Raw genomic sequence first — 25861 nt, 5'->3', positions numbered from 1 at the left:
ACAGTCTTGATGCTTTCTATTTATGGGCCCTTCTCTTTAAACCCAGTAAGAAGCGAGATGCTGCCATTTGTCATTATTGCAAGGCTGAGGTTTTGTTAGGCAGATGGTGAAGCCGTCTTTGATGGAGGTGGGAAGAGAGTAGGAAACCTTTGCACTGTGCTGAAGATTGCTCCTGTGCAAGGATAGCACTGAAGGTGGGGCATGCCTTCAGGTGATTCCTCTGCTGGAAGTGGAAAACAGCATTTTCCCATTCCTTGTCAAAATAAAACGCTTTGCAAGTGGAGAAGGCTGAGAGAGGCTTTTCTTTCTTTCCTTACCCCCCATCCAGGCCATCACTTTTTTAGCAGTGCTCCCCGTTGTCTGACTGATACCTTTAGTACTAAATTCTTGTGGCAGCCTTTCCCCCACCCAGTTTTTGAGCTGCTCTGGGAAGATGTGGATGCTGTGTGATGGAAAATGTTCAGGAACTGAGATCATTGCTGGAAAAGTTGCTGTGATATGAGGAAAGAAAAGGGAAGGTGGGAAGATCCCACTGTTCTTTTTTCCCCTCTGAGAAACTAGAATGGATATCTTTGCAGGCACAACCTCCAAGAGCAAACACTCTGGGTAAGAAATGTTGAAAGAAGTTGGACAAGACAGAATGTTGATGGAAGGAGACAGTGCTTTTTGTTCAGTGTCCTTAAATAGTGATCATCTTATGTTCTGCCTTTTTTCAGCACAAAATTAAAGGAAAGGAAAAAATTAGGACAAGTAATCTGCAGCTTCTAATAGTCTGCCTGCTTCTCATAAGCTGTACTTTCTAGAGAGGGCTGTGACTGGTTTATGGAAAGGGAATATATTGGCTCATCTCTTGTGCACAAATGTACAACCTTTCTCTCTCCTACAAGCATCTGCACTCTTGATGTGAGAAGAAAAGCAGTTTGGATTAGATTCAATTTAAATGCTGAGGGTTTTGTGCATCACTTCTTTACATCTGCTACTTTCTTAAAACAGAATTTGGGAAAACTTTGAACACATTCAAATGTTCAAAAACTTCGGAGACTCCAAACATGCTGTCTTTTCCTTTGCCTCACACTCTAAAACAGCTTTGTGCTTTCCCTAAACAATACTCTCAAGAGGAATCACTGTGTATCAAAGTTTTCTACAGAAGAGGAAAATTCTAAATTTCTTGTGGAGGTAAAACATGAGGTTGGGCTTGGGAAGTAACTAACTGCATAACACTTTCCATGGCACATTCCCATCCATTATGTGAAATGAGCTGTATGCGCGACTTAAAAATTTGTCCAGAAGGTGGTGTAATCTCCCTGCTTTTTCAGGACTTCCAGAGGACTTGAACATCATGCCAGTGGTAATAGCATATGTGAATTTACAGTCTGCCTGGGTGGCGTTTTCGTCTTTATCACCCAACATCCTGTTCTGGAAATAGAAAATAAAAATAGGAAATGTGAACAAACCATGCCTTTCTTCTCCCTCTGAAGTTCTCCCTCTGAAGTTCCAAAATTACACAGAAGAACGCACTGAAACAATGTGTATGCTAAAATAGGCAGTTTAAGCTCTAGGAAGAGTGTTTAATTGTGTTTTTGTTTCTTGTAAAACAAATTCCCAGTTCTTTGTGGGCAAGAAAGGCAGGGAATGAGGAAGAGTCACAGCGCATATCCCTGAGGACATTTGTTCCCAATTAGGTTGAAAGGATCTAGGACATTCTGCACAACTAATGTGCTCCTTGGTTTGTTTTATAAAGCTGAAGGTAGTGTCAAAAGCTGTAGCTATATTATTTAGCTCTTCAGCCATGCAAATACAAGGTTTGGAGAGCAGGGACAAAACTGGAGTGCCTGATCTGGGATGCCTATAAGTTAGTAAATGCAGCAATCAGTGATAAGCACAATCGGTGGAAATATCCTTTCTTTTTCCAATTGCGTAGAAAGAAAATATGTTGTTTTCTGTCTTTCAGAGTTTTCAAATCCCATTGTGACTAATCTAAGCAGTTCTAAGAATGGGAGTGCTTGGAAGGATTTGAGCACTTTCTGGGCTTTCTCATGACTGTTTTTCGAAAGATCCGCTCGATCTTTGGAAGATTTGTGTCAGAAGCTGAACTTCTCTGTGGCAAGTTCTGCAGCAAAGGTTGGCAGCTCATACCAGCTGCAGTTCTTGTTCTGCTGAGGAAGGTGAAGCCACCCCAGACTATGTGTGTGTTGCATGAGAGACATAAATGTGGCACCAAAAGATTTATCCAAGACAGTGTCAGTCTCATTGTAAAATTCAAGCAATGGTAAAGGTGCAGCAAGAGAGTTTGCCGTGGCTTTCCAAGCCCACACGGAGCTTGTACGTATCCAGGCTCAAGTCTGCTGTATTTCTGTTCCCTGCTAGTGTGTACTTGTTAGATGGGAGTTAGCACGTATGTGCATGGTTACACGGCAGAGCATTTGCCTGTAAATATATTTTGTAGCCCAAAATGAATGGCACATTTTGAGACACAAAGTGAGGTAGCTGACAGCCTGACGTGGAAAAGATATTCACTCCAGGTAAATCTGCTCCCTGAGCTTACAGTGCAGTGAAATGCGATTTACAGGTCCATCTGACAAACATGCTACCATGGTTCAGCTTTCTCCTAGAGTCAAGATGAGTAGCTGCTTCGTAAGTACAGCAGCACCAACAATAATCACTAGCTCAGGTGAGAAATCGATGTATTTTGTATCGGCAAGTTGGGATGGTGAGCATGGTTCATGAACTGGAGGCATGAGGAGGGACAGTGTTGATCCACAGAGCCCCTGCTCGGCGCTTCTGGCATTCAAGGAGGTTGGCCACCTTCCAGGTCTCACCATTGAATATGGCAAAGAAGGATATGGTTTCTCTGCTTGCCGGTTACAATGCAGATCTTTAAATCCTTATTTTAGGCTTGGATTTTCATGGGAGTTGAATTTGTAAAGGCTCCACTCAGAATGAGTTGTAGTGGAAGGAAGTCTATGTTCCCTTAAATCATCCTGTGAAAAGCCTAAATTAAATGTTTCTCTTCTACTAAAGTTTCTTTTCAGCTGATAGACTGGCTCTGACAACCTACAATGCATTGGAGAGATAGGCTAAATATTTTTTCATAGAATTACTGTATCTTTCCTTTCTTTGTGCTATACTGCACATATATACAGCTTGTGCTCTGCAGCCTGCTTTTTCCTATTCCTCTCCACTGCTTTTTTCGTATTGCTCTTTCCCATCAACTGGCAAGGTCTTTACCTGAAGCCAAGCACACTTTATTGTTTTGCGTGCTCTTGTCTGAGCCTCTCCATCATGAACAGAGTTTCTTGTCTCTAAATTTTCTGTATAATGCGTGATGTACCTGTAGAGACCACCTACAGCATCAACTCGATCTTTTAGTGCAATTCCAAAAGACTTCAGCCTCCAGATTTTGCGTTTCATCCCACATCTTCATGATGCTCGTATTGTTTCAATTTCCTTTCATCAGATCTGTTGATGGGCTGTCTGGTTTTGGACTAAACCCACGCAGATGTAATTTCATACTTTGTTGCAGTAAAAACAAAACTTATTTGTGGTCTAAATCCCAAGGGGCCAGTCAGCCTAACCCTTGCATCCCACATATCAAGCATTCATGTGTATTTTTTGTGTGTGTCAGGAGATCATTTTGAAGGGCTGGTGCTGGTATCTTTCAAGCAACTGTCATGTTTATCTAATGAGCATATCAGTCACCAAGGATGTTACGGTTTATAACTGTGCTCCTGCTCTTCATCTGAGTTTGATTCCCTGATGCATCTTTTGAATGTTTCCTGTTCCGAATATAACAGAAAGAAAAACCCATGGACAAGCAGCTTTGTTAAAGCTCTGGCTCAGAGGGAAAGCTGCATTCGGATACAGCATTAGCTATATCTCATAAATAATCCAGGGTCACTGGTGACAAAACACCACAAACTTTTTAATGACTGACAATTAAAGCTTGCAACAACAGTTCATTCCTTCTTGACTAACCTCCTAAATAAAATCATAATGCTATTTTAATCAGTAACATTCCAGCTAAAGCTCTGTTACTGCTTCTGTTTTAAAAGTAGCATTTAATAAAAAGTATAGCAGTAACAGGTTATGCTAATTGCTTCTTTGACAACTTTGACCTCTGATGCAGGCAATAGAAGGCATAGAGGAGGCAGACAGCCATTAAAGCCCATAGGCCTACTTCTGTTCCAAGCTGCAGCTCCAGTACATTTGCACAGGTCTTCATTTCACCTACATGGAAACAAGCAAGTTACATGAAGTGGCTGAGGCTGGAATTTGAAAAACTTTTGTTAATAATAGCACCAAAACAACTAAGAATTTAGCTCAATTATCATCGTGTCCTATGGTACGTTTTCAGGGTCAGTGTTTGGGAAGAATCATCTTTTAACTGAACATATTTGGCATTGAAGACACAGGAACACTATGGAGCAGATCTCAGAGCTGACTATGCACTTTGCTTTTAGGAGCATAATAATATTTTGTCTTCAAAGAAGGCTACTGTATTTTTCCCTCAGACAAATCTTAAAGTCCTGCCCATTGTATCAGTGATAGAATAGGCTACAGGTTAAACTGATTATTTTTATCCCTGAGACATCTTGCAAGAGCAATATAAGTACCATGAGACAGTATCTTTGATGGCCCAGAAATGTTTTGAAAAACGTTAAAGGTAAAATAACTACAGAAAATAAATTTAATTATAAAAAAACTTTTACCTGTAATTTTTGTACAGTAGGGATGAGCAGCTGTTCCTAAGGAATTACATGGGTTCTCACATAAACATTGCAATTTGAAATCTAGTTTTTACAGTGATACAAATGAGCTGCTATAATAATTAAAATGCTGTAATAATTAAAATGAGGAAAACATGAAAGAACATAAATTCCAACAATTTAGGTGTGAAATTATAGCAAGGCACATTCTGGCGTGCAGCTTGCTAAAGGCATTAAAGCTAATACTAAATGGTTTTTTTTTCAACCACATCAGAACTAGGTGGCCCACCAGAGAGCTGGGGAGAGGGAGACAGTGGTGGGTAGCTGGGAGAGGTGGCACAGAGGCACTCTCAGGGAAGAGACATCCCCAGTATACATCTGTAAATAGACCGGTTACTCCCAGAGGACACAGTGTATTGTGTTCTAAGTCATCTTAAGACCACTGATATTATTATTAGAAAAAAAGGGAAGAATTAGTAGAATAAATTTCAGCAGAGTGCAAGAGTTCCTCCTGGATTACAGAGTTATAGGAATTAAAGCGAAGGCAATATATTAGCAGTGTAGCTCTCAGCTGCTATGCAGGAGTCCTTTCCGTACGTCTGCCAGCCGTCACTCCCAAGGGGATGACCTGCTCCCGTGAGCACAGCTTCACACCGTGCCTGTGCTCCTTCTGCCGAGCCCCTTTGCTCTACCTGCCCTGGAGGCAGTTTGTGGTGCTGGAGGGCTGACCCCTCGCTCTTCCAAGAGTGAATCTTTCCTGGAGTTTATGCTCCCTACTTCTTTTCCTAGTTGGAATTTCCCAGCCTTTTTATCTGTCCCTCATGAAAACTTGCTCTCCGAGAAGCTATAGCAAGGGAAGAGGTTTTTACTAAATATGGCTAGGAAGATGCCTTTTTTCTTCTTTTTTTCTGTTCTTGGAGTGGAATCACAAATTTACAAATGTAGTAAGAAAGAGCATCCTCCCCTCTGCTGCTCTCTAGGCTGATCTTCCCTGTCGCCTCCCTTTCTTCCAAATTGCATTCCCATTGTGTTCTTTAATTAGTATCTTTACAGTTGAGCTGCTTTTTCTATCTCCAACATTTGCACTATTGTTACTGCACTTTATAAGTCTCATCTTTTGCGTTGTACTGTTTGGACTCAATTTGAATAACTTTTCAGTTACTTGCAGATGCCATCTGTGATACAGATAACAGATTTGGTGTTAGGGTGTGGTGTCTTTTTCTCCTCAGCTGTCTTTCCTCCTTGGCAGTGTCAGGAGTGCTGCTGCCAGAGCTAGTATTTACCAAAGATCTTTTTGAAACTGAAATTGTCAACCCTGCTGTGTGTCCTGTCCTTCAATCAGCAGCTATTTTGGAAGAGCGGATAGTAGTTAACATGACCCCAAGCTTCTAAAGGGCAGAAATGGTCACCTGGAAAGCAACAGATGAAAGAATCCAATTTATGTACTGGTAGGAACTACGATAAAGAATGGGATTAATAGGCACTTGGGAAAAGTCAGTGTGGCGTTTGTAGAGCCTCAAAAATCAACGAGTTCCTTGAAGGAGTCAGCAAGCACAGGGATATGAGATGGTACAGGTGTGATTTTCAGCAGGATCTCTGTCTAAAAGCTCTTAAAGAAAGCAAGTTGTCAGGATATGAGAGAGAATGTAGGATGAAATTGGTTAAAGAGCTACGCATTAATTGTTTCGTAGTCTCCCCTAACTTTAAACGAGCAGGGATGTCCCGCAGGGACTGTGCTCCAGCCTGGGATAATTGTTCTCTTAAAAAGATGAGACTGAGGTGAGAGAGGTCACTGCCAATATGAAATTGCCAGGAAGCAGCAAGAACAACGCTGAAGTGTTCTAGTAATTGCAACAAAGCAATGCATTAAAATTCAGCTTCTGTGCACTTAGGACTGCAGTCCACTGATGCTCTGGGTCCTGGTCTGTGTCCAGCTTGGTAGGAAAGTGAACAGATTGTCAGATGGGTGGGTGTTTTTTTATGCACAGGAAGGCAGATCACCCTAGCCACTGGGCAGCAGCATTTCTATGGCAAAGACATTTTTATGTGACGCTCGATCAAGCCATGGCTCAGTTTTTCCAGATGGCAGAAAATGATGACACAGGACAGAGAGGCTAAATCCTGGCCAAATCTCAAGAGCAGCTGAAGGAAAGACATTCACATTCGAGGTGCTGCCCTAGCTGCAAAGCAGGGAGTTCGTACAGCTGTAGTTCTGATCTACGTTTAGTTGTAGGTAATTCGGGAGCATCAGTACGTACCTGCTCTTGCTCTGATTTATCCTTTCGTTTTCAAGTCCGTGTTCCGGGTAGCCCACGGTGGAAAGGATGATAGTGAAGCCAAACGAAGGTAGTTTTTCTGTAGAAACACCAGGCCTCATTTGCCGGCTAGACTTATCAGAGGAAGAAAGAAACTGTTGGGTTTGTTGGTCTCTGGTTTTGTAGCAGTGAGCAGCAGCTGTTTTGGTAGCAGTAGCAGCAGCTCATATAACAAATGTTTCATGATGAATGCAAACAAAAGCCAGCCCTGAAATTCCAGCTCCACTATGTACGCGTAATATATAAAACCAGTTCAAAATAACATAACTACTCAATTTAAGGGATTTCCCCCCCCCCCACTAAATAAATTCCATATGAGCATTAGTGTTTGGTCTGCTTGGTTCTCCAGGGCTTACCCAGAAAACATTTTTATTGTACAGGCTGAGGGCAAAAAGTAAGCATAAAAACAGACCAAGAAAAAAATATTTTTAAAAGAAGTGCACGTGCAAGGAGGTGTGTGGTTTGGGGGATGGTTTTGAGAATACCAAACATGCTTACTGGATTGAAATTACTGCTGATGTTTGTGAGTTGGCTGAATTCACTTGCCTCCAAAATAGGTCTTAGAGGGATTCTTCAGGCACCTCGATGCAATTTGGTTTCTGAAGATGACTTGTGGTTTTAAAGGCATCTTCGTGTTAGAAGAGTGTTATGCCCTATAGCATGAATGTCTCTCCAGATAGCTAGTGGGAGGACTTCTGGGGAATGCAAGTTGCTGATGAGTGCGTACTCAGGGGAAATGAGGGTATTGAAGAGAAAGAAAAAAATAATAATTGGAGACTCAGGAGAAATAGAGGAGCTATGCAGGGGGCAGTGCCTTAAATTGTCATCTTCCTCCAATTTCTGAACTTAAAACAACAAGTATTTACCCATCCCTCCCTGCTTTGCTGCTTGCTGGAAGTCTGGAGCAGCATCTGTTGCCTGCCCACACAAGCGCTCCTGCTCTGTTCTCAAGCCCTGAAATACTTTCTCCCCACAATCCATTTGCTTTCCCTGTGGCTTTCTTCGACTCCTTTGGTCTGGCTTCCCTGTAACTCTGGGATTAATCAGGTCTGTGCCTCCACCATAGGGAGAAAGCTTATTTCTTCTGTTCTGCCAGATCAACTATAAAATAGTATTCCCTATTCCTGTGCCTTTTGCAGTATGATTCCATCTAATATTTTTCCTGTAGTGAAAATCTTAAACAAAGTAATTGTAGTGGTCCATCTTCCTCAATTGAAAGTGTTTCTTTCAATTGAGGTTTGGGGGGCCTGTGAAGTTGTGTTGCTGTGTGATGTATTGCTGTGCTTGGGGTACCTGTGTACCTGTAAGTCATTATGAGTATTACATTTTGGGTATTACAGAGTATGCAAACACAGGGTTTGGAACAAAATCTGTATGCTCATCTCGGTCTTTGCTCCTTCTGCTGCTTGACTGCTTTGATTCATTTCCAAGCAGTCGGCTACATTATTTGATTTCTTGCTTTTGGTGGAATGGAAGGGGGGAAAGGAAATGGATAAAGAGCACTGTTGGACCTAGCAAAAAAAGAGGAGAGAGGGGTTGGGGGTATTTCATTGTTTGCTTGTTTCTAGTCACAAAGAAGCGCAGCGCAAGTTACTGGGAGAGCCCAGTGGCGGGTTGTGTTGGGTCAGTGTTGAGGGAAGCCATGGAGCCGCTGACGCTGCTGCAGCGGAGCGTTTGGTGCCTGTCTGCGCTCTCGGGATGTTAGCAAGTTTCGAGGTTTACTGCTTGGGCAAGAACATGTGCTTTTTCTGTTACATAAAATGAGAGTGTGGGATTAATGTGTGGCTGATATATAATATACATCTCCTAAAAGCTAGTGGAAATTGGACATGACAGGAACGAGAGCGTAGCCAAAGCAAATTTATTTTAAATGTTGAATGAAAATATTCACAGAAAACTCTGTTTTAACCTAAATACCACTAAATATTTTTCTGGGCATTGAAGGCTTATTTTTATTTTTTAAGTTTTCTTCTGCTCTCCACTGTCCTTGTAAGTGCTCTGCCAATTTCACAGTAGCCATGACCGAGCTTTGAAGGGTCTTCAGGCAGCTGACAAACCTGATTTACTTCACTAGGTATTGACATTAAGTAATGTCAGGGGCTTGAATTAAGTACCAGGGCAACTGAACTCTCTGCATGATCAGTGAAGAGAGGTGAATGGCTGAATGGCTGTTTATCTCTCTAGGGGTTTGTTTGAAGCCCTGAGCGGCTGCTGGGAGTTCAGCAGCAGGAATGTATCTCACTCGTGCTGTATTACTGGTATGCATTTGGGTAGAGATGGATGTTGTCAAGGAGTTGGCACACAATGGTGTTTGTAGGAGCAAGGATGAAGTACGCATATAAAAACAGAATTTACATCATGCCTTCTTAATGCTCTCCTTCTCTGTCCAGTAGATAGATCTGTGCATCATTGAGTGCTATTTGAACTAAGCTTTTGGTGGAATTGTTTGAGGGTTTTTTTGTGGCGTTGGTTTGGGGTTTTTTAGCACCCTCAGTAGTATCTTTTCCTGCAGTGTTTTCAGGAGCAATGACTATTACCTAGTTCCCTGTGGGGCAAAGAAACATGGCAGAAGCCCAGGGCTTCCTTGCCAAGAGCAAAGGAGGTGAATGAAAAGGAAGGTCTATTCTAGTAAACGCTCAAGAAACCCCTGCATGGTGACCAAAGCAGCTGCTAGAAGAGTGCTTAGAGTGAATGAACTGCACAAGACAGGGAACCTGGGGAAGGAGCTTGGATAGTAAAACTATGAAGGGATCTTGAAGAGGGTGAAGCGTGGCAGGACCAGATGGGGTAAGGGCTGATGGTCAAACAAACCTGCTCAACCTTGGTAATTTCACCAGTTGCTTCCTCCATGTTCTCTCCAAGGCTTTTTGGATGCAGCACATGTGAGATGCGTCTCTGGTCTTGCATTGTCCACAGCTTATGTTTCAGTGTTTGAGAAGTCCTCAACCTGTTTTCCTGCGCTGAATCCTGGTTCATAGGGACTAGTGTTTGTCCAGTTTCACCGTAAAGATATCAGCTAATAATGCTTTCCATGTCTTCCTTAGGGTTATTATTTCAGGATTTGTAGATCTTTCAGGGGTTGGGGCGGGGGTTCCCCTTCTAGATTTTTATCCTATTTATTCCCACTCTAAATTTAGTTCAGTAAGTGGTAAATTCAGTGGTAAGCGTTGAGTGCCTGTGATGGCAATTAAAAGGCGTTAGAGACAGGGTATAATCTGGGAATCCTGGATGCCAAATAGCACTTTGAAGAGGTTTTCCTGGGTTTGAGTACTTAATTTTGCCCATGATTTTGTGTGTTAAAGCAATTCATTTTCTTTAATGATCAGGTGAGATGCTTAGCATGAAGGATGTATACCCTTTTTAAGGACAATGTAACAGATTTCTGTTGTTGTTAGGTCCTGGTCTGTTGGGTTCTCACCGTTGTTAAGATTATTTTGATTTGTGTTGCAAATGGCAAATTGTTCTTTCCAGTCAGTATGGTGAAAAAGGGGTGAGATGAATGCTATTGGTGTCCAAGCCCTTGAGAGAAAGACGTTATCCTGGTAAGCATATATATGTACGCTCATATATACACACGTCCTGATATACATATATATATACGTCCTGATATAAAAAGAATAGCTTCCACGGGACTGCAAACCCTTTTAATAATTAACTGTTTTCAGCTCTTATTAGCTGAAAATAACAGGAACAAATTTTAGCTCGTACAAGTTTGCCTGTTTGGTGCAGCTATGCCAATGCAGGTGCCTGGTAGCAGGAAACCTCAGTCTGTCGTCTTATACTTTAGCAAACAGCTTACCAAAAATGTCAATCCAGTTCATCTAGATCTCTTACTAACAGAACAGTGGTGAAGTTGCAAAACATATTTGTCTGTATATTGAATTTCAGCATTTACTTGGCACTGTCTTCTGCTGCTGGTGGAATATGGCATGTGGTCCCTGGTAGGCACTAGTACTTTGTGCAGTTGCAGAACACATTATTTAGCCTATTTTAAGGGCAGACTTACCACTTAGCCGGCGGTTCTGCTTTGAATTGCTGAAAATTGTTTTCCTTGGTGCATGTTTTTGCAAGCTCCTTGTAGAAATCAATGGTTTGATTTCCTGCTTAGTTCAGCTATTCAATTCACAGGCTGCTTCTGTTATCCTTCCGGACCACATCTTGGTGTACATCCCACTTGTTCAACAGGTTTTGTTTTAACAGAAATAAAGTTAGTGCATAGACACTTTGCATCTCGTGTGCAGAAATGGAAAAATTCCAACTCCCACACATCTTTTCGTATTGTATACACATGTGTGAGTAATTTTGTGAAGAAATGGCATATGATACATTGGTATATTTTATTAGCAACTGGCAATGCCAGACCAACATTTTGATTTCAAAGTAGTGGCAGAATTTACGTAGATTGCCACTAAAATCAAAGGACAAATCTAGCACCACATCCCTGTTTCTAAATCTTAGCAGACGGACTGGATAACCAAAGGCAAAAGAGATACAACAAAAGTGTTTTGATAAACAGATGTCACCCACTTTAAAGTGTTGAATCTCAGTTTAATTTTTCCCATGCTACATAAATAGTCCCTTCACTTCCTTCAGCCTTGTGGTTTTTAATTTCCCACTGTTATTCAGACCAAATGAAAAAAAAAAAAAAAAGGCAGTTATATTTATGAGGACTCTATATTTGCTCAGTTTAGGGGCTTTCGTTTCTTCAATAAATGTACTTAACAAAATTAAATGCTCTGGGAATGTGCCAGAAATGCTGTCAACCAGTGTGGCAAGCAGATGGATGAAGTGTCAGCTGAACGTGATGTGCTGGGGTTACCGTGTTTGTTTAGAAACTGATGACCATAGTCACTGGCCACACCAGAGCAGCCTGCGAGGAATGTATTTTTAAAGAGCTCGGAGTCACAATTTCATATTCCCAGCACCCGCAGGATTATGGGAGAAATTGGCCTCCATCTAGACGCTGAACTGGGTTCTGTGACCCGTATACTCAGCCCTAAGACAAAACCTGGTTGCACACATTGGTCTCCCAATGAGCCCTGAGCCCAGGACAAAACATGTGCCTTAGGGCCCTGTTGCCATGTGTAAGTGCATCTACACATCCAACACAGTAGGTGTCCCTTCTATGGAAACACATGCCAAGCCTCCCAGAGATGAATTATTGACTTTTTGGACAGGCCTTCACAAAGCTTCCTTGATTGAAAAATTTTTTCTCATTGTTTTTGTTACTATGGAAACCCTGAATGTACCATTCTCTCAGATAACTTTTTCATCATGTTTTCCACAGAACTTAGTTAAAATATTCCAGTTTTTTATGAAAAATAATATATTCAGCGGTGCATTCTGTCTGCAAATTTTAAAAAGCTGATCATTTATGGTTTTGGGATTTCTTTGAAGTGTTGGGCAGGAGTGAAATTTAGGCATTTATTCTTCTGGTAAGCTAAGTAAATTGAGTTTCATAGATTCAGAATCAAATTTGTTGTTTTGAGGAATATCTGTTGAAATCGGGCACTGAAATTTTAACTCTTGGTTCCTAATGACATTTTCTGTTACTGTTCTCTTACAAGTTAAATTTACTTACAGGTTCCCCATTTACTCTTAGAATTAGGCTTTGAAGTTGAAGAAATCTCTTGCCCTGAATTGCCTTTTTTGTTAAAGTAAAAGAAATATTCTCAACCTGTTCTTTGGGACAAGCAACAGTTCAAATCTGTGGTAAAGGCACATAGGTTATGATTTACTTCGGATCCTTAAATATTAAAAAGTTAAAATTAGTTATGTTTTATGGCTTTTTAACCACAAATTGCAGCGTTTCCCATTAATTATTTGTAGCTCTAATTACACCATCTCAAAAAGGATCTAACAGATTTAGAAAAGGTACAAAGCAGGAGCAATGGAGATGGTCAGGGACATGAAGTGGCTTTCATAGGAAAAGAAATTTAATAAATAGAGTTTGGAAAAGAGACAACCATAGTGGGATATGCTAGAAGCAAAAAATGAGCTGTGCAAAGAGATTGAATGCAGAATGATTAGTCTTGATTTCTTGGGGACAATCGGTTTTTAAAAGTTTAAAATAGACATAGAATTGTTTAGGTTGGAAAAGACCTTTAAGATCATCAAGTCCAATCATTAACCTAACACTGCCAAAACCACCACTAAACCATGTCCCTAAATGCCACATCTACGCATCTGTTAAATACCTCCAGGGATGGTGCCTCAACCACTTCCCTGGGCAGCCTGTTCCAATGCTTGACAACCCTTTCAGTGAAGAATTTTTTCCTAATATCCAATCTAAACCTCCCCTGGCACAACTTGAGGCCATTTCCTCTTGCCCTATCACCTGTTACTTGGGAGAAGAGACTGACCCCCCCACCCTCGCTACAACATCCTGTCAGGTAGTTGTAGAGAGCGATAAGGTCTCCCCTCAGCCTCCTTTTCTCCAGACTGAACAACCCCAGCACCAGAAGCTTTGACTTCCAACAGTGGCAGAAGACATGGTCTGTGCCTCTGCCACTCCTCCTGCAAGCATCCACTGCTGGCCACCATTCATTTGAATGAATTTGAACTCAGTATAGTGACTAAGTGGGTGCTTCATCTGATGCATCGTGCCTGTTATATGCATTATGTATGTATTTTGTGTGTATTTAAAATTTTCTAGGTGTGTCAGGTTTGCCCATGCCTGACAGCAGCCATTTTTACTCTGCTGGCTCTGGATGGGTTCGAGCTAACTTTCTTGATAGCAGCCTCTGTAGTGCTGTGGTTTGGATTTGTGCTATTTTGGCTGTTGCTGAGCAGAGCTCGCACAGCATCAAGGCCTGCTCTGCTTCTCTCTCTGCCCCCTCGGTCAGTAGGCTGGTGATGGGCAAGAGGTTGGGAGGGGGGACAGCAAGGACAGCTCACCTAAAGGGATAGTCCATAACGTACAATGCCATGCTCAGCAATAAAAGCAGGGGTGGAGGAGGAAGAACGGGGGTTTTGGCTTCCAAGGTGGCCACTGCTTAGAGACCGGCTGGGCATTGGTCTGTCTGTGGGAGGTGGTGATTTCCTTTGCATTGCTTTTTTTTCCCCGCCTATTAAACTGTCTTTATCTCTACCCAAAAGTTTTCTCGCTTTCATTCTTCCTGTTCTCTCTTTCATCCCATTGTGGGGGCAGGAGGAGTGAACAAGTGGCCGTGTGGGTGCCTGGGGGCTGGCTGGGGTCAACCCACCACAACAGGGTTTCTCTCTTTATGTTGATGCAACTCTTAACATTGCATGTCTTGTGAATAATGTTGGAGGCCTTTATTTTGCCGCTCCTGAAGATCACAATGTAGAAAATGGCGATATTCCTCAATAAGACCCTGGTTTATTGCAGGTTTAGGGTTCTTTTTAGTAACCTCACTCCCTCCCAAAATTGCTTTTTCTTGAAGAGTTCTTCCTAATTGCTGTCACATCCTTCCTGTTTCTGTCCCATTTTATCCTCATTCAGAGGTGTTAATGTTTACATGTGCCCATAAATACCGAAATGGAAAAAGACAGCAGGTCATTTTATCTCCTGTTTTCTTAAGCACAAGGGAAAGTTTTGTGTGGTGTAACCTTGAAGCACAGTAGTCATTAAGTCAGGGCTAGTATTGTCATTAAATCAAAACAGTGCAGTCATCCTGGAAACTTTGATAATAGCCAGTCTCTCTAAGACTGGAATGAAACTGCTGATTGAAAGACTGCAGACATAAGACAATTTGCAGGACTAAGTGCAGGAGCAGTGGCTTTTCATACCCTGTAAATCTCCTGTTTTGATTCATGGGTGTTTTCACAGTACTCAGCTAACTCCTTTAACCTGCAATAGAGGTAAGGCTACTGAGAATATACGTCCTGTAAACAAGGTGATAGATGGCAGAATGATGTGTCTCTTCCCTGTCAGCACAGTAATGCTAAATGTGAGTTGGATTAAAAAGGATTGTTGACCAAATACTGCTTCCTCACTGGATTGCTCTTGGCACTGACGCACGAGCAGGAACGGTCAAGGTGTGCTGGAGCTGATCACATTAAGTCACTGAAGACAGATGAGAGGTACTACAGGGGGGCTGCCTTTGCTACTGCCGGGTGCAGATGCACGGGGTGTGTAGGGAGGCCTTCGTCTGCAAAGATTTCGGTCTCATAAGTACATGCCAGAAATGCCATTTCCCCCCTCTGTCAGGAGGAAAATCTATTGCCTGGACTACAGAGTGAGTACATGCACGTGTTAATGTCTGTGATGTCTGAACAGCAACTAAAAATGTCCTGTATTCATTTATATTAACCCAAGCAGATTAAAATCACACTTCTCCTTGAATTGGGGCCTGCTTCTGAAAACTCTCAGACATATAAATAATTGCTAGGGGAAGTCTCCTGCCACAGCTCACTGAGACACTGCATCCTGTGACACAGCCTCTGAGGTAGCTCATCCCACCCAAGCACTTCACTCCTTAGAATCAAGTGGGTCACGCCAGACCCAGGGATTTTCTTCTGCCTTTTCCAAGTTCTCATCCCTCGGCTGTGCTGCTAAAGAAGCGCTGAGGTTGGCACGAAGAGCCACTGTGTGCGTCTCTGTGTAACCTCTGCAACAGCATCTGCCTCGGAGGATTCAGGGAGAGCCATCGCCTCTCAACTTGCAGCAAACCCCAAGTGTCCCCAAGCTCCCTGTCACAGATCAGGGCTGCAGACTCGGTTACAGACACGGCTAAAAGCCCTGGTGTGAATTCACCCTGACTTGGGTTTAGTGAGTTTGTGAAATCCAGAGGACCATCGGTCACTGTGAAGTCCTGAAACATCTAAATGTTTGGCTTGTTTATCTGCCTTCAAGGTCTGCAAGGTCTTCTTGTGAGTGAGGACACTCGCCCTTCACGTGAGCTTCTTAGTGCAGATATGGAGGGGGAAGCAATGCATCACCTGGGGCTTCCTGGAAGGAGGGAAGATGCATTCTTGTTTCTGGTTCATCGTAACCTCAGGGGATGCAAAAACCCTGGCAGCCTTAGGGCTTTAGCCCTGTTGAGACATTATACTTTGCCTTCTAGCCTGAACGGTAGAGGATCAAGACGTTCCCTCTGCAGGAAAAGCATGGGGTGAGAATTGCATTAGCCACACTAGGAGATTACTCTCCTCTCCCAGGACTTCCAGTTAATATAATTCCCCTTCTTTTTAGTTTTTTTTTCTCTTGCTGAAACAAGTCTGCCTGTGTTAAACAACGGACCCTTTTCCTCGGTTTTGGCCAGAGGAGGAAGCCTTTGTCCCGATACCCTGGCGACTGGCCAAGGCAGTCGGGCTGAGGGCCAGGAGGGGGTGAACTTGAAAGGAACAGTGTGTTGTTTCTGCTCTGGTAGCATTCTTCCTTCTTCACCAGTGCCTCAGCCCCTGGCCGCCTTCAGTCGCTCATTATACACAAAAGAACCTAAGGGCAAAAGAGAGAATTTTCTCTTGACCGCCTGTAACTTGCAATAATAAGAAATAAAGCGGTTTCAGGGCTTTCAGTTGTGTGTGTGCAGACATAGTTGGGAGAAAATCTTCTTAGGACTGGTAACTTTCTCACAAGGGAGAAGAGAACTGATATCTTTTTCTTTTTTCCTCCATTTTAATAGCAGCTTTCATACAGTAATGTGCATCTTCCAGTCCTGTGTACCTTATCAGTAGTGGGTTTACTTTGGCAGTGCATAAATTTTATTATTGACCATTACTTTAGTCCTAGTTAGTACTTTTGCTTTCGTTTCTCATTTCAGTAGTTATTCTTTTATAAAGCAATAAGCAGTCATATGTATGCTCTAGGAAGACAGGCAGCACTTAGAATTAATAATTTTTAAGGCCATATTCTCAACTTTTTAAAAAAAATGTAGTGTTACTTCACATTCCTGCAAGACCTGATGCTGCAGGTTGGTAACTGCTAGGTTTGAACAGCCAAGGACTGGAAAAGGTATCAAATTAGGTGTTCAAAAATGACATTCGCATTGAGGTATCTCAAAGGCACTGACAAAAAGGCTTCCAGAAGTGGTGCTCTGGACTCGGAAGCTGACACATGTCGTTCAGCTTGGTTTCATGTGTGCTACAGGCCATGCAGTTTCTCTTCCTTCTGCACAGAGATCAGTAACTGGAGTCGGTTAAGTTATCCGGTGTTGTAAAAATATCACGTGATAGCAAATACACTCTTTTTGTTTTGTTCTTGTTATTAATCACCTTCACCGCTTTGAAAAGTTGTGCCTTACTTCCAATCCGCATTTCTCCGGCTTCTGCTTCCAACCTTTCAGTATCCATAGTTTTCTTACCGTGAAAATATGCAGACGCTGTAAACAAGTCACCTCTCAATCTTATTTTTTTGGTAAGCTGACCAGAATGAATTTATCATCTTCCTCTAAAGTGTCCCTTCCAACCCCAGTATTCATTCTGAGGCTGTTTTCATACCCTATCTGATTTAGGATGTAGTTACCAACTGGATGCTGTATGCCAGTGTTGCACTCGTCAATACTATATATGGAAATAAAGACACCTCCACCTCCTTCCATCCCTCTTAGACATCTTAAGCTTGCACAGCACGTCTTTTCCATCGCTTCCTTTTTGTGGACAAAAATCACAGATAGCAGCCTACTGTGACTCGAAGCACAAAGGCAAGATGCCTGCTCTAGGTTGTCAAGTCAAGTCCCAGGCTGTATCTCTGCGGATTTTCTGCATAACATACCTGTGGTGAAGCTTTTCCTGCTTGTGAGTGCTGCTGAAATTCATCTCAATCACTGCAACTTTCTCTTCTCTCTGCAAAAAAAAAGTCACAATGTTAGTATCTGCGTAACCTACTATGCAGCAATGTTCACAAGCGATCTGTAAGAACCTATTTTTAAATTGTGGTTTTTTCAGATCCAGGTTTGACTTTGGATCCGTTCAGTAATACTTATACAGCTATAAAAGATGTATTAGAAATTGCATATGAACTGCAACCATAGCAATTCTTTCGGCAACTTGAACTAGAGAATCCTGGCATTTCCTCTGCAGATGACTTTGGTTTTGGCACCTCCAACTCTGTCTAGTTCAACTTAGAAGTTGCTTAACAGCAATAAAAGTACCTGACCACATTCTCATAAGAATCTGCCTTTTCGCTCTACCAATGTGGGTTGATTTTCAGCTTTTTTTTCCTTCTGTGTTAACTTACCTTAACTGGGAATAAAACATTAAAGCGCACCAAATAAAGGCATCTCTTAGAAGATCCTGTTGAGATTTGTTATCTGGTCATGTGTGAGATACAGCACATTTCCAGGCTGGGGCAGCAGCAGAGGCAGTGTGTGGTACAGGAGGGTTGGCTGAGATGTCCCCTGCAGCTGGAAATCCACCTTGTTGGATCCCCAGCTCTGAACTGGTAGGAGCAAAGGCATAACACCATGAAGTTTCCAAGAGCAGAGTTGGAGATTTCATGATAAATACTTTGTGGCTGGAGAAGAGACCTCAGAGAGTGGTAGCTGTTTACAAAGTATGGAGAAAGTTATATATTTGCATTGCTGAGTGTGTTGTAAGGCAAGCATTTCATAATAGGGATATAATGCCTCTAATAGCTTAAGTAGTATTTCAGAGCACTGTTGGATGCATATCACTGTTACATTTTCCAGTTGACAGCCAGATCAGTGCAGTGTTGACCTCTGCAATATATTCCTAATATGTGTTACTTGCATACTGCAGGAAGATGTTTCTTTTCTTATTTTCAGCCTTATTGGCCCAAGGTACTTCTTACATTTATCACTAACGTTATTGGTTGGTTTTTTTTCTCTTTTTTTTCGTGTTTCTTCCTTGTTCTAATTTTGTGCCATGCTTCCCTGGTGTTTACATCCTTGAGCATTAGTAGTTGTTTGATTATGTGTCTTTCAGATTATCTCTGTGAGCTCTTCCTGGCTAATCTCTGTTTTGGCATCCTTCCATTTTTCTCTGCCAGGTAATCATTCTCTGAGCTCCCCGCATTTTGTCCATATTAATGTTAATAATGACATTATATTAAGTTAACAGTGACATTGTTCTTCCCTCTGGTTTCCGTATTCATTGTAGTGGTAAGAAAGAAGAAAGCATTGCTGTAGCTGTCTCACCCATTTCAGTCTCTGTCATTGGCAGCCATCGTTTTGCAGCATCCGTGCTAATTACAGTCAGGTGTATTTGCTCCCAAGATCCCTGTTTGATAAATAGGACATCCAATTTGCTATCTGAGATTGGAGGCCTCTGGAGTTCTGGGTGTTTTCATGACCCCTTGAAAGCTGTTCTTTCAGAGAGACCGGTATCTGACCTTTAGGAGATGAGACATTGCTGTGTGCCAGTGGGCTGGAGTTCTAATCCCCTGGAGTTAGGAGTTGTTCCGTGTCATCAAAGCAGCACCATAATTCAGGACAGAAATGCTAAAACAAAGCAAGAATTACTAGTGAGCCTCGTGTCACTGTCCTCAGTATGCACATGAGTGTCTCATCTTTATCTACATGTTGTTAAAGCTTACACCGTATTTTGTTGATGTGGATAACTGAGTGTAAACTAGCAGTAAGGAGATTAATAATTGGGATTTATCGTATTTCAGACAGACAAAGCTAGTAGATGCTATGGGACAAATAGACTTACTTGTTCGTCAACTTTGGGTTTTAATGCACTTCTTCCGGGTCAGTGACTCTGTTAGGTTTTCTCCACCGTCCCTGCTTTCCTTTAGCAAACATGAGCCTACACGAGGCGCTCAGTCACGCGCTATGGCCGTGGTGCACCACCTCCCTGTCCCAGACCTGGGACCTGCCCTGCGCCCGGTGTGCTCCTGAGCAGTAGCAGCCCCGTGGTCATCAGAAAGATGATCCACGAGCCAAGCACATCGGCGTCTCATCTGTTCTCCCAAAACCATCCTTTCCCAGACATCCGGCAAGAGCCCAGCTAAAAATTTCGAGTTTGAAAAGCAGATTAGTTGTGCCAGAAAATTTTCCACTGAGCTGCAGTTAGGTATTCTGGGGGGAGATCATTTCTAGCATAGCCATCAGAGCCCTGTTTTAGCACCGCGGCGATGGTTTGAGTGGCATATCAAGCAGAGGCCCTCGCCGATGCATACGTCACATCTAACCACAGTGACACACATCCATTTCCATTTAAAACTATGGAGAAGTAGGTATGTGCTGCAGCTCAGCTGCCTACCGTCGAAACGCGGGGCCTCCCCGTGTAGTTCCAGGAAATGAGTTTACTCTATCTGTGACAGCCATCGTGTTCACACAGCCTTAGAGCAGCGCAGCTCGGCGTGGGGTTTTTCCAGCCCGAGCCAGTGGCGTGCAGCCCTCCCACACCGGCTCCAGCCTGGCTCACCTCTCCCCGCCGGATGCCCAAGGACACCGGGCTCCCTGCGGCTTTATCCAGGAGCAGCTCTGGGGAGCAAACCTCCGCCTCACACTCCCCACAAACGGCGGGGGGCTGGAGAGAGCGTCACTCCCAAATTCTCTTTTGAGGTGGAGAATGCCTTTAGGATCATTTTGTCTAAATATGGCAATCCAAGGGGTTTTGAGCCGCAAAGCAGAAAAAACACTTTTCCGTATGGTTTGGGTTGCTGCAGTGAGTAACACTGATTTCTCAGTTTAAAAAAAAAAGGACAAAAAAAGTGAGAGTGGGGAAAGTAATAGTAAATATTCATCACCTGTAACCCAAAAGAGTTTAATTTTCTTCATGCATATCTACATACCAATTTAGTCTTGGTTCCAGACATGGGCAGGCTGCACTGGGAGGTTGGGTTACTGTATAGTACATTCTTTTTAGTAATTTAAATGAATGCCAAAGCAAACACAGTTTAAAAAAAAATAACCCTAAAAAGTAAATGGTGTAGTTTGTTGCCCTCCATATGGTTAGCTGTCTCAAAGGTCATAAAATGGGGGTCCTTTGGTGGGACAGCTGGGTTTATGTAGCATATGCAGATTGTTATTTTGGCTTTAAGCCAGACCTACCTAATTTTTCCATTTTGCTTCTATGATGAGGAGAGGTGGTTAAGGTGACTTCAAGGGGCAGTTCTGTGATTTCATTCATGTTTGTATTAAAGAGCCTTTTAAGGGTATTTAAGATTAGAAACCAGTCTAAATAAAATTCAAGTGAAAAAAAAAAAAAAAGCGAAGTTCACTTGTTTTATCAAAAGGCTGAGCCTGGAGCCAGGCACAGCCCCAACTTTCACCATCTGACAACCAGCACCTCACAGCTATTTGTGCACTGCAGTTACTGATGATTATACTGCGAGGGGAACCGGCAGAAGCCAGAAAAACTACTTTGCTCCTGTAGCCTTCCAGAGCGTGAGTGTGTCTGTCAGTACGTATGTATACATCTATAGACGTAGCTGTGGGCATAGAGCAAAGAAGAATTGTGCACATCCAGGAATGCTCTATGCGGTGACTGCTGCAAATTCAGGGGAGGGGGGTGTTTTTATTTTGCTGCGAGGGTGGCACGCAGCACCTAGCCGCTTTGGCAGAGCGGGTGCTCCCTGCCTGGCACGCCACCGGTAAATTCCCCTTTGGCTGGTCCTGCCCCACGCTGACCACCCCCCCAAGAAAACAGCCCAGTGCTTTTCACCTTGTCATCGTTGGCAGCGCTCCTGGGCCGAGAACAAGTGCCCCTCTCTGCGGGCAGGAGCAGCCACCAAAGGGAGCTGGAGCTGTAAGAAGTGGCTTTTCTCCCTTAGAGTCCTGGAGGGACCGTATAAGTAAAGAGCTTTTTCCAGCGAAGTAAATGGAGGTTTCTGTAACAGAAATAACCTACGTAAAATAAAAATGAAGTTGGCAAGCAGTATAAAGGCTTAGGCTTAATAAATGCAATATTTAGTAGTGTATATTTGCTGCTGAGTTTGTAAAGAAAACCAGACTGCAAAGCTGGTGGGAGCTACCAACTGAGCACCAGAAAGAGGAATGTCTTGAAGTGCTCAGTAATCATAAGGCAGCAGTTGCCTTCCCACCCTGGGAAGGACAGGCTGAGCACAGTGTTCTGCCCGGAGTGTATTCATCTAATACCCGTCAGTGGCAACTTGAACAACTGACTGAGAATTTAAAGAGATGAGATATTTGTTAGTCTAATCTGGTCTATGGGTAAAGGTGGTGTAGAAGAGAATAAGCTCTTGGGGAACCCAAATATTTTCACCAAAAATATTTCACACCATTCACTAACTACAGGTAATGCTTTCTATGCTAATGTCTATTTTAAATGCAAGCATTTCATTATCTTTTCTCTACACATTTTCATATCTAGACAACACATTAAATATTGCTTCTTTATTTTTAAATCAGTTTTTGTACATTTTTAATAATTTTACTCCTATCTAAATAAAACTATACGAATTGATAAACTGTGAACAATCGGTAAGTATAGAGCATATATCACTGTAATTAAAGAACAAAGAACTCTTTGTACTTAGTTGTTTAATTTCTTAGATATACGAGTAGAGACAGATTTCAGTGTAAAGAACTACAAAGTTTGGTGTAAAAGCTCCATTTAATTACAGAGCAGGATATTTTAATTGTTACCAACTAATGAAAACCATTCTTCCTTTAGAGAAGCAATTAAAAGTACAAACGTAAAATAGAATGAATGCTTTAAATATTGTTTTGTGATTTAGAACAGCCTTATGTTGGGTAAGCTAGTCAACCTATTCTCTCTTTGTATCGTATTCTTCTTACATTTCAAATTACTCTGTTGTAATTGGTAAGCAAAACTGGAGGGAGAATTCCTCTTTCAGATACAATTTTTTTCGTTTGCACCAGATGTGTGTGATGCAATGAAGTCAAATGAATATGAGGATGTCTAACCCAGCAGCACTTGCTGTCTCATGTAGTAGTATTAAAATGAGCAGTTCTTAGTTGTTTTTCTTTAATTCCTTTACTCTGAAATAGGAAAATGGGCATCCATTAGTTTATAGGTGTGGATACCCTAAGCTATATGAACATTTTAAATGTTTAAAGAAAGCAGTTCATGTTCACATAGGTACCCTTCTGTTGTACTTTTCAAGATTTAAAATCTTGCATAATACCAATATTTTGTCTAAAGATGATTGCTGTTGAGTTTGCTACCTGGACCTACTCATCTTTTATTACCCCTTGAAATAAATGGGTTTGCCTTTGCTTAAAAATCCTCTCTTCCCTAAAAAGTTATTCTGGATTATTTCTCTTGGCTGAACGTACTGCTCGTGGAATCCCAAGAACAACTCTCTTTTCCTACCAGGAACCATTGATCCATCCCCTTATGTGTTGTCAATTGTGAAAACGTGTTTCTCCGTAGAGCTGCTAAGCGTGCGTTTAGCTTTGCTGGCAGGTGCTTCAGAGGACTTCAGTTTGGACTGCTCACATGAGCAAAACTCTGTCCATGATAAAATCCCATTTTGATCCAGGGACTCCCTCTGGAAGTGAGGGTGGTCACTGCCACTGGGACCTGGTTGGAAACGTCAAATGTTCTTTGTTGTCTGCTTCCTCCTTGTTTTTTCTTCGCCGTGCTTCACAGCCCGACCCTTTTGAACTCCTCCAACTTGCAGAACTGCTGTTACAATAAGAATTAGATTTCCGTATCAAAATCCAGCTCTTCCTCACTGCAACAGTTTATCTCTATAGGCATGTAGAATATGGGGATTTCTGTTTGGCATTTGAGGCAGCACAAATAGAGAATATAAAGGAAAGAATGAGCAGCAGAAGCCAAGACATTATCCTGGAACAAAAAAAATAAAAAATAAAAAAGTTCTCATGCAGACATTGCTGTTGTAGCAAAAAGCGAGAAACTGGAGTAAGGACTGGCAAGATTAAAATTAATCTATGGGTTTTAGAGTCATGGAAAAAGGCCTTAAGATGTCCCCTGGTCAAGTGGCTTCCCTCAGGAGAGAATCAACTGATCTCCTCTTACAATCTTCCAGAGGTACAGCCTTTGTAACTTGTACGCTCTACTGCGCCGCCTAACTGTCCTTGTCATGGAAAGGGCTTTTTACTGATGTCTAACTGCCATCTCCTTGCTTCCGTGCAAGCCCATTCGTCTTGCCATGTCTTGACCCAGGAGTATTCTGAGGCTATTACTGTCATTTCCGTGGGCATCACGTTCTCTCAGAGTAACACCTGAGGCTTACTGGATTGGAACACTGAGCTTTCAGAAAACCTAATTGTAGCAGCTAGTACTTCATCAATGTAACGTTAATCTCCACTTTTCCTAAAGCAAGTTGCAGTAGTTATGGGAGATATGGTGATGCTATAGGTCAGTGCTGTTCTCTTTTTCTGTTCTCTTCTTCACAGTTGACTTTCCATTATGTTGCTGTCTTGGAGAAGAAGAAAATACTTAGGATACTCTGGCAGCCTGTTGCTATCTGGTAGAAAACAGCAAAATGATTGCCTTGGGAGTTTTCTTTACACCTTGTTCAAGTACACTAATCTCCAATGGTAGAATAATCTATTGAGAGAGGAGGCAAAGAGGCAATTCAATATTTTTATTAGTAATTCTAATTCTTTATCAACAATAAAGGTGTTTTATTTCAGTTTACCAAAGCAAAAGTTGTCAGGTGAAGAAAAACTTACTGAAATCTTCCAGTCCCAGGACACAACAGGAAGATGAGTCTAGTTTAATTAACAGATATAACAGGATGAGAAAGTCAAGAGGCACATTCAGTCTTGAGGTGTCATGTGGTGATGCCAACAACACTTCAGTGCTAGCCTGAGACAGATTCAGGTTGATAAATACCTGTTTAGGTTTGAATATCTGTTTAGATTTGATAAAGCACATCTGAGACACAACGTAGTATGCCACATAGGAAATAATTGATTAGTTCAGCTCAGCTGTGTGCTGAATATATATTCCACATGCATCAGGCAAAATTTCCACAGCTAGGCAAGGTTATGGGTTTCTCTACTTGTAGTTTATGCTCGTAATTGGTGTGATTTGCATTTTCAGATCACTATTGCCAGTCAAGATCCTCGGTGACTACACGCAATGCCAAATGCCATGCATGAACCAACCATATTTAAACATGCAAGTCTAACTTCAAACATCTATATTTTTTCATATCTTGTTAAAAGTAAATCCATTATTAAGGAGACAGATTGAGCTTATTTGTATCAGTAATGCAGTAGGGCCATGCCTTAATTTAAAAAAAAAAAAAAATGTTTAGGTCTGGTCTCATTAATCAGCACCCACCACATTGCTCGTTTGGTTTTTTTTTACAGAACATAGGAAACTTGGCAATCTGACTGTGACAGTGAAAAAGACCGTCCCCTCTCCAGAAGCAATACAGATCCTCTACCAACGCATGAGATATGAATATGAGTTTTATTACTATGTCAAAGAACAGTTCCACCTGCTAAAGCGCAAGTTTGGACTGAAGTCTCATATCAGGAAACCACGTCCCAGACCTGAGTTCTTCATTCCTTCTCCCCTGGAAACAGAGGAACCGATAGACGATGAGGAAGAAGATGACGAAAAGTGGCTAGAGGATATCTATAAAAGGTGATGGATGGAAGAGCTATCCTTTCTCTTCTGGTGACCCTTCCAGCTCTCTTAAGATTTTTTTAATTATTGTTAAAAGTAATTCCTTAAGGAACTGAGTTAATGCGCAGCAGCATTTGAAACGGAACAGAAGAGACCATTCCCACATGCTGGGACCATCGGGAGATACCTGGTTTTGCAGGTTTGATTCGTTATACAGTGTTGGCTCTGTAGCATCCTTGCTGTAACATAGTTCAAGAGAGAAGTATATACTGTCTATCACAAAATAACTTTTGGAGTACACAGTAGTCCTCTGGGAACCTGCAAAACATAAAAGAATAGATTAGGTGGTCTTGAAAAGTAAATTTTACAGACTCTTGTCTCTCTCTTTCTCCAGAAACGAGTCTTCATTGCATAACACTGCGGCATTAA

At 42.1% G+C, this 25861-nt stretch overlaps 1 protein-coding gene across 1 annotated transcript in view; it reads left to right on the top strand.

The window, feature by feature from the left end:
• UST (uronyl 2-sulfotransferase) overlaps positions 1-25454 on the top strand; it is a 159809-nt gene extending 134355 nt beyond the window's left edge. Inside the window, exon 8 of the mRNA XM_074168737.1 lies at positions 25171-25454. Coding sequence (XP_074024838.1) covers positions 25171-25454 — 284 coding nt within the window. The remainder of the gene's footprint in view (positions 1-25170) is intronic.
• The last annotated feature ends 407 nt before the right edge of the window (positions 25455-25861 follow it).

The sequence above is a fragment of the Numenius arquata genome, chromosome 2, assembly GCF_964106895.1.
Source record: "Numenius arquata chromosome 2, bNumArq3.hap1.1, whole genome shotgun sequence".
Taxonomy (NCBI): domain Eukaryota; kingdom Metazoa; phylum Chordata; class Aves; order Charadriiformes; family Scolopacidae; genus Numenius; species Numenius arquata.
This window is presented reverse-complemented; position numbering and strand designations above follow the sequence as displayed.